Source organism: Cotesia glomerata, unplaced genomic scaffold (assembly GCF_020080835.1).
Source record: "Cotesia glomerata isolate CgM1 unplaced genomic scaffold, MPM_Cglom_v2.3 scaffold_20, whole genome shotgun sequence".
Lineage (NCBI taxonomy): Eukaryota > Metazoa > Arthropoda > Insecta > Hymenoptera > Braconidae > Cotesia > Cotesia glomerata.
In genome coordinates, this window is record NW_025402441.1 from 99000 (window position 1) to 117921 (window position 18922).

At 41.2% G+C, this 18922-nt stretch overlaps 1 protein-coding gene across 1 annotated transcript in view; it reads left to right on the plus strand.

Moving 5' to 3' along the window:
• The first annotated feature begins 7258 nt into the window (after window positions 1-7258).
• LOC123274056 (protocadherin Fat 4-like) overlaps window positions 7259-18922 on the plus strand; it is a 135339-nt gene continuing 123675 nt past the window's right edge. Inside the window, exons 1-3 of the mRNA XM_044741555.1 lie at window positions 7259-8126; window positions 8690-8968; window positions 12264-12551. Of these exons, the coding sequence (XP_044597490.1) occupies window positions 7259-8126; window positions 8690-8968; window positions 12264-12551 (1435 nt within the window). The remainder of the gene's footprint in view (window positions 8127-8689; window positions 8969-12263; window positions 12552-18922) is intronic.

Genomic DNA, 18922 nt, shown 5'->3' on the forward strand with positions numbered 1-18922 from the left:
CTGATCAAGCTTGTTCATACCTGCTCATGTCTGTTCATGTCTGAAGCGTTAAATACGCTCAGACCTGATCAGACCTGATCAAGCCTGTTCATGCCTGCTCATTAGGGTGTGTCAATTTTAGGCGACTTTTTTGTTTCACCGAAAAAACAGGCTAAAAACTTGCATGAAGTTGAGAACAGAAGCCTGTTTAAAGCGGAGCTCTTAATATTAATATTTAGAGGTGTCTGTCCCTAATTTTTCATTTCCCATTAGAATAACATGGGAAAAAAAATTCTTTTTTTTGTTTGTTTTTCTAGCTCAGCATACGCACTTCATATAAATAAGTCCATAGCATATTCTTGTAGAGAATTCAACGCTCTACAAAAAAATGTCTCTTAAACTTTTATCATAAAAACAGCCGTTCCAAAGTTATTCAGACGTAAACTTGTCCATGCCTGTTCATGTCTGAAGTGTTAAATACGCTCAGACCTGATCAGACCTGATCAAGCCTGTTCATGCCTGCTCATGTCTATTCATGTCTGAAGCGTTAAATACGCTCAGGCCTGATCATACCTGTCCATGTCTGATCATGTCTGATCTAGCCTAATAGAAAAGGATTAAAGCTCCATATATCAGCTGACAAGAATTATTCACGCATTTATTTATTTTTAACTTCCCGATAAGAAAATCGAAGATTTTCAAAAATCGGGAAGTTATTGGTTTTACCCCGTTTTTTGAAAATCGAGTTTTCATCAGATCTTGACGTTTTGAGGTCCTAGGAAGCTTCTCTGAATGTTTTCGCGACGATGTCCGTGTGTCTGTGGGTGTGTGTGTGTGTGTGTGTGTGTGTGTGTGTGTGTGTGTGTGTGTGTGTGTGTGTGTGTGTGTGTGTGTGTGTGTGTGTGTGTGTGTATGTATGTATGTAACCCTTTTATAACTTTTGAACGGCTTGACCGATTTCATCGCGGTTAGCACCATTCGAAAGGGTTTGACTAAACTTAGATTTTGAATACACTTTGGACCGATTCGGATCAGTAGATTTTGAGAAATCTCAAAAAAACTTCAAAAAAAAATTTTTTGAAATGTGGTTTTTTTGGAATTATTTTTAAATGGCTTTACCGATCAATTCCAAAATCTAATCAGCTTTTAAGATCAAAAAACCACGCCGATCACTGCAAGCCCGGTCAAAATCGGTTGATTCGTTCGTAAGTTATTGTTGTCGAAAGAAAACCAAAAAAATCAAGGGAGTGCGCAATTAAAATTATAAAAACTCCAGGCACAAATATTATGTCTAAATAATCTCTCGGTGGTGCGGCGTCAGCCAGGCACTCAAGTCGGCTGAAGGTCATCGCCATTTCGCGTTCGGTCACAATCATTAGTTTAAGAATTGAGTCACTAGAATTTATTTGAAATATTGTATAAAATTTATTAATCAGAAATCTTTAGAATGTCATTAAGAATTTAGTCAGTATAATTTACTTAAAATATTAGATGAAATTTATTTATTAGAATTTACTTAAAATAATATTTGGAATTTATTTATCAGAAAATGATTAAGAAGTTATTTAAAATAATATTCAGAATAAATTTAAGAATAATCGAGACCAAAATCAAAACCAGAATAAAATTAAGAATGATTTTAAGAACAAGTTAGAAATAAAAGTACTAAATATTTAATTAATGAAACCAGGAATTATTTCGGTTCATTAATTTACTACGTAGGCAGAGTTTGGATTGACTTTACTAGGAATAATTTCGGTTGGTCAATTCATGACTTCGGTGCCATGTAGAACAAATTGTCTTTGGTAATTGAGTTAAGTGAATTTATTTAATTAATTGCATAAAGTAAAATCAGTAAAACGTTTTAAAGAAATTTTAGTAAAATCATTGGGAATAAAATTAATTAGAGTCAGCAAAATCATTTATAATAAAAATTTAATTGTTTAAAATAAAATTGTTTATAATAGAATTAGAATCAGTCAAAATCACTAATGTAAATTAGTTAATTAAAAGTAGAGAATGAAAATTTCTAAAAATTCGTCAGAGAAAAAATTACACCAAAAACTTGCGACAGAGACGCAAGACCGAGCGAGAGCGTCAGCCATCTTGTCCCACGCGAAAACGCTGAGTAGAGGACACTCAAGGTCGAGACTAAAATCTTACTGTGTTGCTAGGCAGAATGTAATCCTCTGTTAAAATAAAATAAAATAAATGCTAAGTTTTTCAAGCAACACAATAGAAAGTAAAACGAAATAATTTAGGTAAAATAAAACTTGGTTATTCGAGGACAAGTAAAATGGTTTAGTAAAAATAAATCAAATAAAATCAATTGATAAATTTTTAGTTCATAAAATTAAGTTCTTAATTAAATAAAATTAACTCATAAATTCTGGGAAAATAATTCGGAGTAAATTAACAACGACCTAATAAGATATTTAATAATTTCTGGTAAAATAAATTAGACAAAGTAAAATAATTTGACAAAAACAATTTATAAAATAAATTAAGTAAATTCAGTAATAATTAATTTGTAAAATCTCAGAAATAACGAATGCTTTGTTGGCAGATTATTAAGACCTCTGCCAATAGATTTTAATCTATTAATTCAAGATACGAAGACCTCCCCTGGCGGTTTCATGCTTACGGTAAATCCGCGGTGACTCCATAGTAAAAAGATGGTCGATTCACGGTCGTTTTACGTGACGGCTATTTCACTATCTAGTTAGGGTTGTAGTACGGTGAAATCACTGTCGAATGGTAAATAAATGTTGACTTATCAGCAGTTCTATGGTGAAAAGACCGTTCCTAATTCGTGGAACTAGCATTTCTGTTGTCGGAATGGCATGCTTCTACTGCAAAAAAATGATCATTTCAAAGTAAACACCTCATAAACTCATAGTGATATCACTGTGGACCTACTACGGTTCGACGATCGTTCGACCGTCAACTCACGGTAAAATCACCTTCTTTTCACCGTACATACTCGTTCGTTTTCTTCCGGACAAATGATGTAAATGCTGTTCAATTATTATTTTATAAACAGTGTAGAGTGCTGAACTCTATTGATATTTCACATTAAATTTAGTTATTTGTAGTTAATTTTCAGAATAAAAAAATTAGGAAAACGGTTGACCCTAAAGGCCATCCCTGCAACTTCCCGCTAATTCCATACTTACAAGGGGAGGATACGACCTTGGGGAAACCGATTTTGATAATCTTTGACGTAGTGGTAGTACACTATGTGGGTATACTACCTCTGAAATACTAAAGTGCAATACTCAAAAATGGCTGAGAAAAACGCACTCAAAGTTTACCCAGCACTATAATATATTAATAGGTAAATAATTGATACATTAAATTATTCTTTAATAAAAAATTTTTCAATTTGAAACTTCATTTCTATAAATTATCTGCGGTGGTACAAACAAATAATAAGTCGAAAATTAAATGGAAAATTATACATTTTTTTAATTAATTAAAGCAATATTTTATAATTACGTATTATGAGATATTATTACATGATCCTGAGTGATACTTATGATAAAAAAATTCAAAACAAAAAGTTTTTCTACACCAAGAACAACAAATAAATGCTGCTTTTTTACAATGACACGGTATTTTTAAACGGTCTAATGAGAAACACCCATCATTGACATTAGTAAAAAAATTTCTTGTGTCACAAAGCCCGCTGGCGAACCAGGTATATTCCATCATATCTCGAAATATTGGCGCTGACAATTGGTGATGAATAATCGAATGAATTTTTATGCAATCCTCTCGGGAATGAATTTCATAATTCTTGTCTAGAAGTTCAGCGGTACGTTGCAATCGTTTGATAAAATTTTTCATTTGTCTATAGAAATAGACATCACATGGTTGAACTAATGGAGTACATTTTGGAGGTATAACTTTAAATGTGCATGTAGGCATTTTTTATCATCCTGAAATATTTCATCATATAATTCTGGCTTCACTTGTCCTGTCCACCAGTCAATAATTAAAAGAAATTTATTTTTTTGAACATATGGCATTAAACATTTCTCTAGAAAATTTTTATAGAGAGTAGTTGTCAGTTTTCCTGATTTTGATGATGTGACAATAACATTTTTGTATTTTTTTAAATATTCTTCTACGTTTTTCTTTATTCTTGGCCCAAAATCACCTGTAGGCTCTTGCAAACAAATAAAAATATGTGGTAGTAATTTTCCAGATAATGTTATGCTATATTGTGCAGTATATGAGTGTGACACCTTGGTCATGTCTTGTACTTTTGCAAACACTGTTTTGCTTCCTTTTTCCGTCAGTGTCCTATTAAACATTGATTGGTATTGACATCCTGAAAATATGAATTTTAAAAATCTAATGATTAACTTCGATTAAATTTAATAATGGAATAAAAAATAATTAGTTTACCGTTAGAAAATTTATATACCTGTTTGATCTGTATTAATAACGAAGTCACTATCGAAGTTAGATATCAATTGTTTTGTTTGAATGCGAAACATTTCTGCAGAGGCGATAATTTCTGGCATGGTGTGAACTTCTTTGTCTGTTACAAATTTTGTAATTTTGCGTTGACGAATGTTGTGTCTTTGTTTAAATTTTTTTACCCATGGGTCGGACGCTGTAAATTGAAGATTAGGAAACTGGCTGGCTGCAGCTAAAGCCCATTGCTGCAGATTTCGTGTAGTCACTTGTTGATAATTTTGTCTTGCCTCGACGAAGCGGTCATACGTCCAAGAATCAATCACATGATATTTATCAAATTTAGTTCCACCATGTTCAACATCTTTTTCCCATACTTTCAAATGATCCATTCTCTTCAAATGACTATATCCATTTTTTTGTAATGTCTCTAGTTTCCATGAAGGGTGAGCTTTTGCTATGTTTAAAACTTTAATTTTATATTCCAGAGGAATATAATCCATCATTTTTTGTTTTTTTTTTTTCATCTGGAACATAGTCATCAACTGAATTATCTTCTACTGCTTCAAAATTTCCGTCTGGGCATTCTTCTTGAGCATGAATCAATTCTTGATCGCTTACGAACTTCTTTTTATTTAACATATCTAACGTATTATCATATAATTCTCTACTAATCAACATAGCATCTTCAGATAGAGTGTCAGAAGATGTTTTTGCAATTAAATCACTTTCAAGAAGTAAACCTTCATAATACACTACTCCATCTTTTAGCCGTTGCTTCGATAAATCACTATGTAAGGATGTATCAAGAGTGTTTTCATCTCCATGAGAAGAACTGGCTTCGCTTGATGACATTTTATAAATTATAAAACAATTTTTAAAGTAAATTTCACTGCACAAATACGTCGGTTCGTGTCGAAATTCAGAAACTAACTGCTATAGTCAAGCTTCTGAAAAAGTGGTTAGACTAACATAGGTTCAAGGACAACAACATGACTATTCTTCCGGTGGGCCAACAGAGCTCGAATCGATGTACAGTTTACAATAACTCGAGGACAAGAATTATTGTACCCTCATACCATATTCGACCCTTCTTATTATCTGGCGCAGGTATATATTTTTCAGTTAAACTTATAATGAATATGAGAGTTATAAGAATTATTCATGAATTACAAATATCTCATGATATACACCGTAGATTATTTAGAGAAATGAAGTTGAAAATAAAAAAATATTTTATTAAAGAATAATTTAATGTATCAATTATTTACCTATTAATATATTATAGTGCTGAGTAAACTTTGAGTGCGTTTTTCTCAGCCATTTTTGAGTATTGCACTTTAGTATTTCAGAGGTAGTATACCCACATGGTGTACTATCACTGCGTCAAAGATTACCCAAATCCGTTTCCTCAAGGTCGTATCCTCTCCTTGTTAGGCGCTTAAAATTGCACCAATTACGTTTTTGAGCTCTTCGAGCTTAAAAATACAATTTATGGGTTATTTTGAGCTCTCCGAGCTTTTTTCGGTTTTCTTTCGTTCACAATATCTCTCGAACGAATCAACCGATTTTGACCGGACTGGTGGCGATCGACGTGGTTTTTTGAGGTTAAGAGCTGATTAGTTTTGGAATTGAACCATAAAGCCGTTTAAAAGTTATTCCAAAAAAACCACATTTGAAAAAAAATTTTTTTTCAGTTTTTTGAAGATTTCTCAAAATTTATTGATCTGAATCGGTCCAAATAGTTTTTAAAATCTAAGTTTGGTCAAGCTCTTTCGAATGGCACCAACCACGATGAAATCGGTCAAGCCGTTCAAAAGTTATAAGCGGTTAACATACTTTCACACACACACACACACACACACACACACACACACACACACACACTCGGGGCAAAAGAGATACTGCTACCGGGCGCGTCTCCCCGAGCGGATGGGAGAACGCTCGCTGTCCTTGGATGACACTTAATCTCTTAGTTGATGAGGTACAGCGGGTAGGAGCCAAGCAAAATAACCAAACAAAATACGCTCCCGTGGACAAAACTCCCCTTTAATGGGTTGGTCGCACTAACTGACCTAACAAGACGATCGTTCTCTGCTGTGACCCACTGGGAGTGACCGGAACCTGTATCGTAGTTTCCGACGATGCAGGCCACGGCTGATGTGAGCTTGCTCTACCGAGGTGTAAGTTGCAGCAGTGGATCAGGAGCCAGCCACTTCGGGCCTTGATCAGGAAGTACGCAGTGAGTGTTAGAGATCGGAATCTTCACCGCTCCGAGCGAGTCTAGTCCGTCCGTGTATTCCGGGACTGGCTAAGTGTCGGCTAGGCCTCAGGGAACTGGGGTAGGAGTACTATCTCCGAGGGTACACCCGTTCTTAGTTATGGCAACCCGCTCCACTTCGTACGATGCGCTGGTAAATTAAAAAGTATGAGTAATTCAAAGGAAACAAACAAAAGTGGAAACGGGCTACATGCCCAACAAGCAGCGATTGACGCAAGCGCTGAAATGAAGCGTTCGCAAGCGCTCAAACGCCTTGAAAAGCTGATCGGTGAGTTGAATGATTTCGTTCAACCAAAGGTCAACATTCACAAAGAGATTAAATCCAAGATGACTGGTATAACTAACGCCCTTCAAAGGTTTGAGAAGCTGGACGAGGAGTGGCGCTCATCATTGCAGCGCATATCCCATGCTACACCGGAGAAAGACTGTCAGGCTATCGACGTGACTGACGAAGCAATGGACACCGGAGCTGAAGGTGACGGTGAATCAGTCGCGGAAGACAAAAGTGAAGCCAGCAACAAGTCAGGTAAGAGAAAAAATCGACCTTCTCCTGACCCAACAATCGGCCAAGCCATGAAGAAAAAGGATTTGAAGAAAAGCCCTCCACAAGGAGCGGCAGGGCAAAGGGACGAACAGGATAAAGCGTCAGTCTGGCAAAAAGTTCAGTCCAAGCAAGAGCTAAAGCGACAGAAGAAAGAGATGCTCTCAAAACAGACGTCAAAGGAGCCCCGACCTGAACCCAAGCGAAAGAAACCGCGGAAATGGATCAGACCGGATGCCCTCATCATTCGGCTGACAGAGAAAGCAAAGTACGCCAAGATCCTGCGTCGAATAAAACAGGACGTCCCTGACGACCAGGTCCGCAGTACGGTAGAGAAGATCCATAAGACCAATGCTGGAGATATGCTGATAACTCTTTCGAGGAAGAGCACCGACAAAGGCCAAACATTGAGAAAGACCATTGCAGACATTCTGAAAGAAGACGCAAAAGTAACCTGCAAAGGACCACAGGAGGTAATTGAGATCCGAGACGTCGATGAAGACACAACTAAGGATCACATCCAGGGTCCCCTACAGGAGGAAGCTGGAGATGGCTGTGAGATACCACTAGAGGCAATCAAGATCCGTAAGGCCTATAGAGGTACTCAAATTGCCACAGTAATTCTACCAGCAGCAACAGCACAGAAACTACTGGATGGAAGTAGCAAAATCCGGATTGGTTGGGTTAATTGCCGAATAAGGCCAACGAAGAGACCTATTCAATGCTTTAAATGCTGGCATTTCGGACATCATCGATCCCAGTGCAAAAGCAAGGTGGACCGGTCGAAGCTTTGCATCAGGTGCGGACAAGAAGGGCACAAGATTGCTGATTGTAAAAATCCCGCCAAATGTGCATTATGTGCTGAGATTGAAAGTGCAGAGAATGTTGCCCATCATGCCGGTACACATAAGTGCCCGTTATTTCAGGATGCACTCCAGAAGTTGACGAACAAACAAGCATGAGGATACTGCAGCTCAATCTCAACCATTGTGAGGCAGCGCATGACCTGATCATGTAATCCGTGCGAGAACTAGAGCTTGACTTGGTACTGATGGCAGAGCCATATAAACACCTGAGTACCCAACCCTGGGAATCTGACAGCACATCCAAAGCTGTCATCTGGTCATGTGGCAAGCTCCCTTTCCAAAATGCAGTCGACAACAGCAATGCTGGCTTTGTAGCAGTATCAGTAGAGGGCATCCGCTTCTATAGCTGTTACGCACCACCTAGCCTCTCTACTGTCGAATTCACCGCATTTCTGGATCGACTTACCGAGGACGCGAAGCATTACCACCCAGTGGCAATAGCTGGGGACTTCAACGCCTGGGCAGTAGACTGGGGTAGCAAGAATACAAACGCGCGAGGAAAGGAATTACTAGAAGTCTTTTCTACATTAGATGTAGTACTGCTCAACAATGGTGACACACCAACCTACACCAAAGGAGACACAAGTTCTATTGTAGATCTCACTTTCGTCAGTGGCAGCCTCACCAGAGGTAATATCAACTGGAAGGTGATGGATACCTACACAGCCAGCAACCACAACGCGATTCTCTGGGAAATATTAAACGCCCAGAGCCCGAGAAGACCTAAAAAGCAACTTAACACCATTGGTTGGAAGGTAAAAACTCTTGACCCAAGGGCATTGTTAGTAGCTCTCAATAGTGACCAGATTATCGCGGGCTGCGCAGAAGAGAAGACCAAGGACCTGATGAAAAGAGTGACCCAGGCGTGTGACAACAGTATGTCTCGTAGACGTGGCATAAACAAAAGACCTTCCGTTCACTGGTGGAACGACCACATCAGCGCCCTTCGTAAAGAGTGTCATCAGAAGAGAAGAATATCTCAGCGTGGCTACCGACGACCTAACTCTGTGGAGCTGGTCGCTGAGTACAAAAAAGCCCGTCGATCCCTGAACAAAGCCATCAAAGATAGCGAAAGAAAATGCTGGAAGGAGCTCATCAACGAGGTGGACAGAGATCTGTGGGGTAGGCCGTATGAGGTGGTCATGACCCATCTTAAAAACCAGCTAATGCCATCACCCACGTGTCCTCAACTCCTACAGAAGATCGTAAACGCGTTGTTCCCCGAACAAAGCAAGTTTAACTACCTATTAGCGCAGAATGAAATGGATGACATTCCATCTGTCACGGAGGGCGAACTGATGGAGGCTTGTAATCGTGTAGGGAACAATAAAGCGCCGGGATTGGACGGGGTCCCCAATATTGCTTTAAAAACAACTATAAAAGCAGTGCCATCATTGTTCCTGGACGTCTACGACACATGCCTCAAGGAAGGGATTTTCCCTCGGAAGTGGAAGCAGCAACGACTAGTACTACTTCCAAAAGGGAAAAAGCCACCAGAAGAACCGTCATCTTATCGACCACTTTGTATGTTAGACACGGCAGGTAAGATACTTGAGCGGATAATCCACCAAAGAATAGAAGCAGTTGTCGATCTACTCCTGGCAGACAACCAGTATGGTTTTCGAAAAGGACGATCAACCCTGGACGCAATCAACTTGGTTGTTGCAACGGCCAAGGAGGCAATCGAAGGGATCAGATGGAAGGGTGGAGCGAAGAAGTACTGCCTGGTGGCCACTCTGGACATCAAAAATGCCTTCAACTCCGCCAACTGGGACTGCATTATGCAAGCCTTGGAAGAGAAAAACCAGGATACCTACGTAGGATAGTGGCTAGTTACTTCACGGACAGAATCCTGAGATACGTCACGGAGAATGGTCCAAAAGAGTATGATATTACCGGAGGTGTACCCCAGGGTTCCGTTCTGGGTCCACTTCTGTGGAATGTCATGTATGATGGCCTGCTGAGACTGACTCTTCCAAGATGTGTCAAGCTTGTTGCATATGCAGATGATGTAGCTGTCGTAATCGTTGCTAAACACCTAGATGAGATAAACCACATGTTCGGTATCACCTTTGAGAAAGTTAACCGGTGGATGGACTCAATGAATCTACAACTGGCTAAATAGAAGACTGAGGCTGTGCTTATTACCAGCAGAAAAGTGATAGAGACCATAAAGCTGAAAGTCGGAGAATAATAAATCACATCACAACCATATATTCGATATCTGGGAGTGATGCTTAATGCCCGACTCAACTTTAAGCAGCAAGTCGAACACATGAGTGCAAAAGCATCAGCAGTGGTAGCTAGCTTAGCACGACTGATGCCAAACGTCGGAGGCCCAAAGCAGAGCAGAAGACTACTACTATCATCTGTAGTCACATCAGTGCTCACTTACGGAATATCTATCTGGGCGGACGCACTAGAAAAGCAAGAATCATGGAGAAAGGCTGGACCAGTCACCGTCTGAGTGCCTTAAGAGTAGCAAGTGCCTTCCGCACAATATCTATGGAAGCAGTGTGTGTCATCTCCGGAACTTTGCCTCTCAGAGTCTTAGCTGAGGAAAGACGGATCCTTTACCAACGAAAGAAGTCGACCACTTTAAGCGCTGAGGAACTTGGAACAGAAGAGCGGCAGAGGAGCATAAGTAGATGGCAACTACAGTGGGATGCCACAGTGAAGGGTAGGTGGACGCATCGTCTCATACCAAGGATCAACGTTTGGCTAAACCGGAGTCACGGTGAGGTCAATTATTATCTTACACAGATGTTATCAGGACACGGCTGTTTCCGGGCGTATCTCCACCGCTTCAAGCATGATGATTCCCCGGAGTGCCCGTCCTGCTCAGGAGTCAATGAAGATGCAGAGCACGTTTTCTTTGAGTGCCCACGTTTTTACCCATAGCGAGATGAGCTGGAGAATATCCTGAAGAGGAAAATCCAACCAGAGACAATAGTTGCAGCAATGCTGTCATCAGAAGCTGTCTGGAACGCTACCAACACGTTTGCAACAGAAGTCCTTAAAGACTTGCGTTCCACCGAAAGAAAAAGAGCAAATAGCAGAAGATAGAAGGAAGGTAGTTAACACCTTAGCCACCAGAAGGAAGAGCAGTAGCTAGATCCTCCCTTCACGAAGTAATGCCTGACGGCGGTTTCCATGAGGGATTAGAGGAAAGAAGGAAAAGGGGTTTAGGGTTTAGTGGGTAGGGGCGTTTGTGTCGAATTTTAGTATGACGCTGGGAGAACGCTCGCTGTCCTTGGATGACACTTAATCTCTTAGTTGATGAGGTACAGCGGGTAGGAGCCAAGCAAAATAACCAAACAAAATAAGCTCCCGTGGACAAAACTCTCCTTTAATGGGTTGGTCACACTAACTGACCTAGCAAGACGATTGGTTCCTGCTGTAACTCACTGGGAGTGTCCGGAACCTCTATCGTAGTTTCCAACGATGCAGGCCACGGCTGATGTGAGCTTGCTCTGCCGAGGTGAAAGTTGCAGCAGTGGATCAGGAGCCAGCCACTTCGGGCCTTGATCAGGAAGTACGCAGTGAGTGTTAGAGATCGGAATCTTCACCGTTCCGAGCGAGTCTAGTCCGTCCGTGTATTCCGGGACTGGCTAAGTGTCGGCTAGGCCTCAGGGAACTGGGGTAGGAGTACTATCTCCGAGGGTACACCCGTTCCTAGTTATGGCAACCCGCTCCACTCCGTACGATGCGCTGGTAAATCAAAAAAGTATGAGTAAGTTACAGGAAACAAACAAGAATAGAAACGGGCTTCATGCTCAACAAGCAGCGATTGAAGCAAGCGCTGACATGAAGAGAACGCAAGTGTTGGAGCGCCTTGAGAAGCTGACCATTGAGCTGCAAGAGTTTGTCCAAACTAAGGTCAATATCCACAAGGAGATAAAGACCAAGACAACCGGTGTAGTCAATGCTCTTGGAAGATTCAAGAAACTGGACGAAGAATGGCGCTCATCATTACACCGCACCCCTTGTGCTACATCGGAGAGAAACAGTCAAGTGGTTGTTGAAGAAGCGATGGACACTGGAGCCGAAGGTGACGGAGAATCAGTCGCTGAAGAAGAAAGTAAAACTATCACAACGGCAGAGACTGAATCCTTTGACCAAGACGGCCGCATCCTGAGGAAGTTGAAAAGAAAAATTCGTTCTCCCGAAGGCGGAGCTTTTCATACTCCCAAGAAGCTGAAAGACGTTGGACCTGGTCATCTCATCAAGAAGCAGGAAGTGGTTAAGGATCTTCCACAAAACTCTTGTGAACAGAACAAGAAGCCAGGCTGGGAAAAGGTGCAGTCCAGAAAGGACAAAAAGAAGGAGCGCAAGAAACTGCCCCCAGAAAAACCTCTGGTGCCTCCACCTAAGCCGAACCAGAAGCCAAGAAGAACAGCAACGAGACCGGAGGCACTTATTATCCGTCCAGCGAACAAAGATAAGTATTCTGAAATACGTACACGGATCAAGGCGGACGTTCGCCCAGATCAGTTCCGCAACACAGTCGAGAAGATACGCAGGACCGCGACAGGGAACATTCTCATCACGCTGTCGAAAGGCAGTAGTGATAGAGGTAAAGACCTGCAGAAGACTATCGCGGGAATACTTAAGGAGGACGCAAATGTCATTAGTACAGGACCTGAAGAAGACCTGGAAACTCGCGATATTGACGATACTACAACTAAAGATGACATTCTAACAGCTTTACAAGAGGCAGCTGGAAACGATTGTGGTATAACAGTAGAGGCCATTAAAATTCGTAAGGTCTTACGTAGCAGAACACAAATTGCGTCGGTGACTCTGGCAGCAACGGTAGCGCAGAAAGTGGTAGGAGAACACGGTAAGATTAGGATCGGCTGGACCAATTGTCGTATTAGAACAGTACTAAGACCAGTCCGATGTTATAAATGCTGGCATTTTGGACACCGTGCGGTTCAGTGCACAAGTAAAGTCGACCGCTCCAAACTTTGCATTAAATGTGGAGAAGAGGGACACAAAATCGCCGAATGTAATAAGCCTGCTAAATGCGCACTGTGTGCGGATCAATCCGGTACAGAGAATAACGCCCATCATGCCGGCACAAGCAGATGCCCAGTATACCAAGAGGCACTCAATAGTCTAAGAGCCGGTGGGAGATCGACCTTCACCGATCTGATAACCAGATGAGACATATTTTTTATCAAATATAATTTATAAACAAATATGCCTATAATTACTTGCCTATCTGAAAGTGCTCATGGCTATTTTTAATTAAATTAACTTTAATCGATTTTTTTTCATCACTTTCATTCTTTTGATAACCAAATGAATTTTATTTCATTGTTAGTTTTTAACACACAGAATATGCCTCAGTAGGCTTGCCTACTCATTTTTGTGTATAGCTACCTGGCAAGCCAATGTGAACAGGTAAGTCAATATAGGTGACTCCATCGTTCTGCTAACTTATCGAAAGTTATATCACATTTTAGATTATTTTATTACAAAATCAGTCATATAGACTTGCCTGCAAAAAATCATACTTAAAGCACTATTGCCTAGCTAAAAACTTTTAGAGTTTTAGCCATCTGATAGGTGCGAGAGAGAAAGTAGAGCGTCCGAAGTCTATGTGGTAGAACAGGACACAACATAGCAGCTGCAAGCTACCTGACCGTTGAATGTATCCGAGTGCGCATGCTCGTGTATAGTCAAAAATCATTTATTAGTGACAACACGTGCTAAATAAATATTTGAATTTTATTTTTTTATGTATTTTTTATACTTTGTAATAAATGGTTCTAACATATACCTGAAGATCCGATCGTTTTTTTATGAACGAAAATAAAAAAAAAATTTTTTTTGCTTTTGAAACTGAAAATAGTTTTTCGGCTCCAAAAAAATACAAATAGCCCTAAAAATGATATATTGACCCCTCTAAAAAGCAAAACTACCCTCACAGCCACCCCGAAGACTTCAGAATTTTTTTCAAAACTTCTAAAAAAATCCTTGCGAGGGTCCTTGGAGGCTGCCGATTTTTTAGAGCACTTCTAGTACCCCCCTTCATAATACAAAAAATCATTAGGCCGCTAACACCTCCGGAACTACCCTTCCAGCCATCCTAAAGACCCATAAATTGAAAAAAAATGTGGAAAAAATCCTTTCAAGGGTCCTTGGAGGCTGCCGATTTTTTAGAGTACTCCTAGTATCCCCCCACAATATATAAAAAATAATCAGGCCGCTAACACCCCCAGAACTACTCTTCCAGCCACCCTAAAGACTTATGAATTGAAAAAATGTAGAAAAATCCTTTCGAGGGTCCTTGGAGGCTGCCGATTTTTTAGAGCAGCCTGATTATTTTTTATATATTGTGGGGGGGTACTAGAAGTGCTCTAAAAAATCGGCAGCCTCCAAGGACCCTTGAAAGGATTTTTTCTACATTTTTTTTCAATTCATAAGTCTTTAGGGTGGCTGGAAGAGTAGTTCTGGGGGTGTTAGCGGCCTGATCATTTTTTATATATTGTGGGGGGATACTAGGAGTACTCTAAAAAATCGGCAGCCTCCAAGGACCCTTGAAAGGATTTTTTCTACATTTTTTTTCAATTTATGAGTCTTTAGGGTGGCTGGAAGGGTAGTTCCGGGGGTGTTAGCGGCCTGATGATTTTTTATATTTTGTAGAGGGGTACAAGGAGTACTCTAAAAAATCGGTAGCCTCCAAGGACCCTTCGAAGGATTTTTTTTGAAATTTTAATAAAAAACCTCTAAGTCTTCAGGGTGGCTGGAGGGGGAGTTCCGGGGGTGTTAGCAACCTGATTATTTTATATATATTGTGGGGGGGGGGTACTAGGAGTGCTCTGAAAAATCGGCAGCCTCCAAGGACCCTTGAAAGGATTTTTTTTTAATTTTTGAAAAAAATTCATAAGTCTTTAGGGTGGCTGGAAGAGTAGTTCCGGGGGTGTTAGCGGCCTAATGATTTTTTGTATTATGTGGAGGGGTACTAGGAGTGCTCTAAAAAATCGGCAGCCTCCAAGGACCCTTGGAAGGATTTTTTCGGAATTTTTGAAAAAAAATTAATTTTAAAATTAGTTTTTTTTTATTTATTTATTAATATATTAATATAATAAAATATTAATATATTAACTTCTTTATTTTTGAGTTTTGCATAGCTGTAAGTACGTATAGTGTGAAATAATATAATAATTGTGATCGAAATTAGTTATAATAAATTGGAGTTCAAAATTAATGACAAGTGTAAATAAATGCTGTCTCTGTCACTCACATGTACACGAGCATGCGCACTCGGATACATTCAACGGTCAGGTAGCTTGCAGCTGCTATGTTGGGTCCTGTTCTACCACATAGACTTCGGACGCTCTACTTTCTCTCTCGCACCTATCAGATGGCTAAAACTCTAAAAGTTTTTAGCTAGGCAATAGTGCTTTAAGTATGATTTTTTGCAGGCAAGTCTATATGACTGATTTTGTAATAAAATAATCTAAAATTTGTTATAACTTTCGATAAGTTAGCAGAACGATGGAGTCACCTATATTGACTTACCTGTTCACATTGGCTTGCCAGGTAGCTATACACAAAAATGAGTAGGCAAGCCTACTGAGGCATATTCTGTGTGTTAAAAACTAACAGTGAAATAAAATTCATTTGGTTATCAAAAGAATGAAAGTGATGAAAAAAAATCGATTAAAGTTAATTTAATTAAAAATAGCCATGAGCACTTTCAGATAGGCAAGTAATTATAGGCATATTTGTTTATAAATTATATTCGATAAAAAATATGTCTCATCTGGTTATCAGATCGGTGAAGGTCGATCTCCCACGGTCTCCTCTACTACAAGAAGATAACTGATAAACGAAAATGAGAATACTGCAGCTAAACATCAACCACTGTGAAGCGGCACATGATTTGCTCATGCAGACAGTACGTGAACAGAAGCTTGACCTTGTGCTTATATCGGAACCGTATAAACACCTCGGCGGCCAACCATGGGAAACTGACTGCACCAAAAAAGCTGTTATATGGTCCTGTCGCAAGCTCCCCTTCCAGAGTGTCGTTAACAATGGCAGCGCCGGCTTTGTAGCAGCATCGGTAGATGGCATCCGCTTTTACAGCTGCTACGCACCACCTAGCTTCACTATTGTTGAATTCATGAACTTTCTGGATCGACTGACGGAGGACGCGAAGCAGTACTACCCAGTGGCAATAGCTGGAGACTTCAACGCCTGGGCAGTGGAATGGGGCAGCAAACACACCAACGCTCGAGGTAAAGAACTACTGGAAGCTTTTTCTACGTTAGATGTAGTATTGTTAAACAGCGGCGATGCGCCGACGTACACTAAAGGAGACGCAAGTTCTATTGTGGATCTTACTTTTGTGAGGAGCAGCCTCATCAGAGGAAACTACGACTAGAAGGTGATGGAGATCTACACGGCCAGCGATCACAATGCGATTCTCTGGGAAGTATCAAAGGACCAGAATCCTAGAAGACCGGCTAAGAAACTTGACATCGTTGGGTGGAAGGTGAAATCCTTTGACCCAGGTGCTCTAGTAGCTGCCCTAAATAGTGAACCGCTTACTACTGGATCTGCAGAAGAAATGACCAAAGACTTGATGAAGAGAGTGACCCAGGCTTGCGACACCTGCATGCCCCGTAAACGGGGCATGAACCAAAGACCTTCGGTGCACTGGTGGAACGAACACATCAGCTTCCTACGGAAAGAGTGTCTCAAGAAAAGAAGAATATCTCAGCGTGGTTATCGGCGGCCTGACTCAGCGGAACTAGTCGCAGAATACAAGAAAGCTCGTCGACATTTAAACAAAGCCATCAAGGATAGCAAGAAGAACTGCTGGAAAGAGCTAATCAACGAGGTGGACAAAGACTTGTGGGGTAGACCTGACAAGGTAGTCATGGCACACCTGAAATATCAGCCAATGCCGTCTCCTACGTGTCCTCAACTCTTACAGAAGATCGTGACTGCACTGTTTCCACGACAGCGCGTTTTCAACTATCTGTTGACACAGGACGAACTGAATGATATTCCACCTGTCACGAAAGAAGAACTGATGGAAGCTTGTAACCGCGTCGGGAATAATAAAGCACCGGGATTGGACGGAATCCCTAATATTGCCTTGAAAACATCTATTAAAGCAGCGCCAGCGTTATTCCTCGACGTCTACAACATCTGCTTGAAGGAAGGGATTTTTCCTCGGAAGTGGAAACAACAACGGCTGGTACTACTTCCTAAAGGGAAAAAGCCACCGGAAGAACCGTCATCTTATCGTCCACTCTGCATGCTGGATACAGCCGGTAAGATACTAGAACGTATAATCCACCAAAGGATAGAAGCAGTTGTCGATCCACTCTTGGCAGACAATCAGTATGGATTTCGGAAAGGACGATCAACCCTGGATGCGATCAACCTGGTTGTCGGTATAGCCAAAGACGCAATCGCCGGTACCAGATGGAAGGGGGAAACGAAGAAATATTGCCTGGTGGCAACTTTAGACATAAAAAATGCCTTCAACTCCGCCAACTGGGATTGCATCATGCAAGCCCTTCAAGAGATAAACGTACCAGGATACCTACGAAGGATAGTCGCTAGCTACTTCACAGATAGAGTCCTGAGATATGACACGAAGAATGGTCCAAAGGAGTATGATGTTACTGGAGGTGTACCGCAGGGTTCTGTTCTCGGTCCACTTCTCTGGAATGTCATGTACAACGGATTGCTGAGACTGAAACTACCAAGAAACGTCAAACTGGTAGCGTACGCGGACGACGTAGCCGTAGTAATAGTCGCCAAGCATCTTGATGAGATAAAACATATGTTCACTATCACCTTTGAGCGAATTAACCAGTGGATGGACACAGTAAATTTACAACTGGCTAAACAGAAGACCGAGGCTGTACTTATCACTAGCAGAAAAGTGGTGGAAACGATTAATCTAAACGTCGGAGACCAAGAAATCACATCCCAACCATTCATTCGATATCTGGGAGTGATGCTCGATGCCCGACTTAACTTTAAACAACAAGTTGAACACGTGACCACCAAAGCATTAGCAGTAGTAGCCAACCTAGTACGATTGATGCCCAACATCGGTGGCCCGAAGCAGACAAGGAAGTCATTGCTATCATCAGTAGTTACATCGGTCCTCACATATGGTATATCCATTTGGGCCGACGCACTTGAGATCCAAGAATCATGGAGGAAAGCATGTCCAGTTTACCGACTGAGCGCGCTAAGAGTAGCCAGCGCCTTTCGAACAATATCAGAGGAAGCAGTGTGTGTCATTTCCGGAATTTTGCCGCTCAGAGTCCTAGCTGAGGAAAGACGTAACCTTTACCAACGAAAGAGGACAACCGCACAAAGTGCCGAGGAACTCAGAGCTAAAGAACGGCAGAACAGCATCGCACGATGGCAATCGCAGTGGGACGCCGCGACAACAGGGAGATGGACACACCGTCTCATACCAAGGATTGACGTTTGGCTTAACCGGAATCACGGCGAGGCCAACTACTATCTGACCCAGATGTTGTCAGGACACGGCTGTTTCCGGGAGTACCTTAATCGCTTTAAGCACGATAATTCCCCAGAGTGTCCGTCTTGCCCAAGAGTTGCTGAAAATGCGGAGCACGTTTTCTTTGAGTGCCCTCGTTTTAACCCACAGCGTGATGAGTTAGAGAAGATCCTGAACAAGAAAATCACACCAGAGTCAATAGTAGAAGAAATGCTGTCATCCGAAGCTGCCTGGAACGCCACAAGCACGTTTACCACCGAAGTGCTTACAGAGCTGCGTTCCATTGAAAGAAAAAGGGCAAATGACAGAAACTAGAA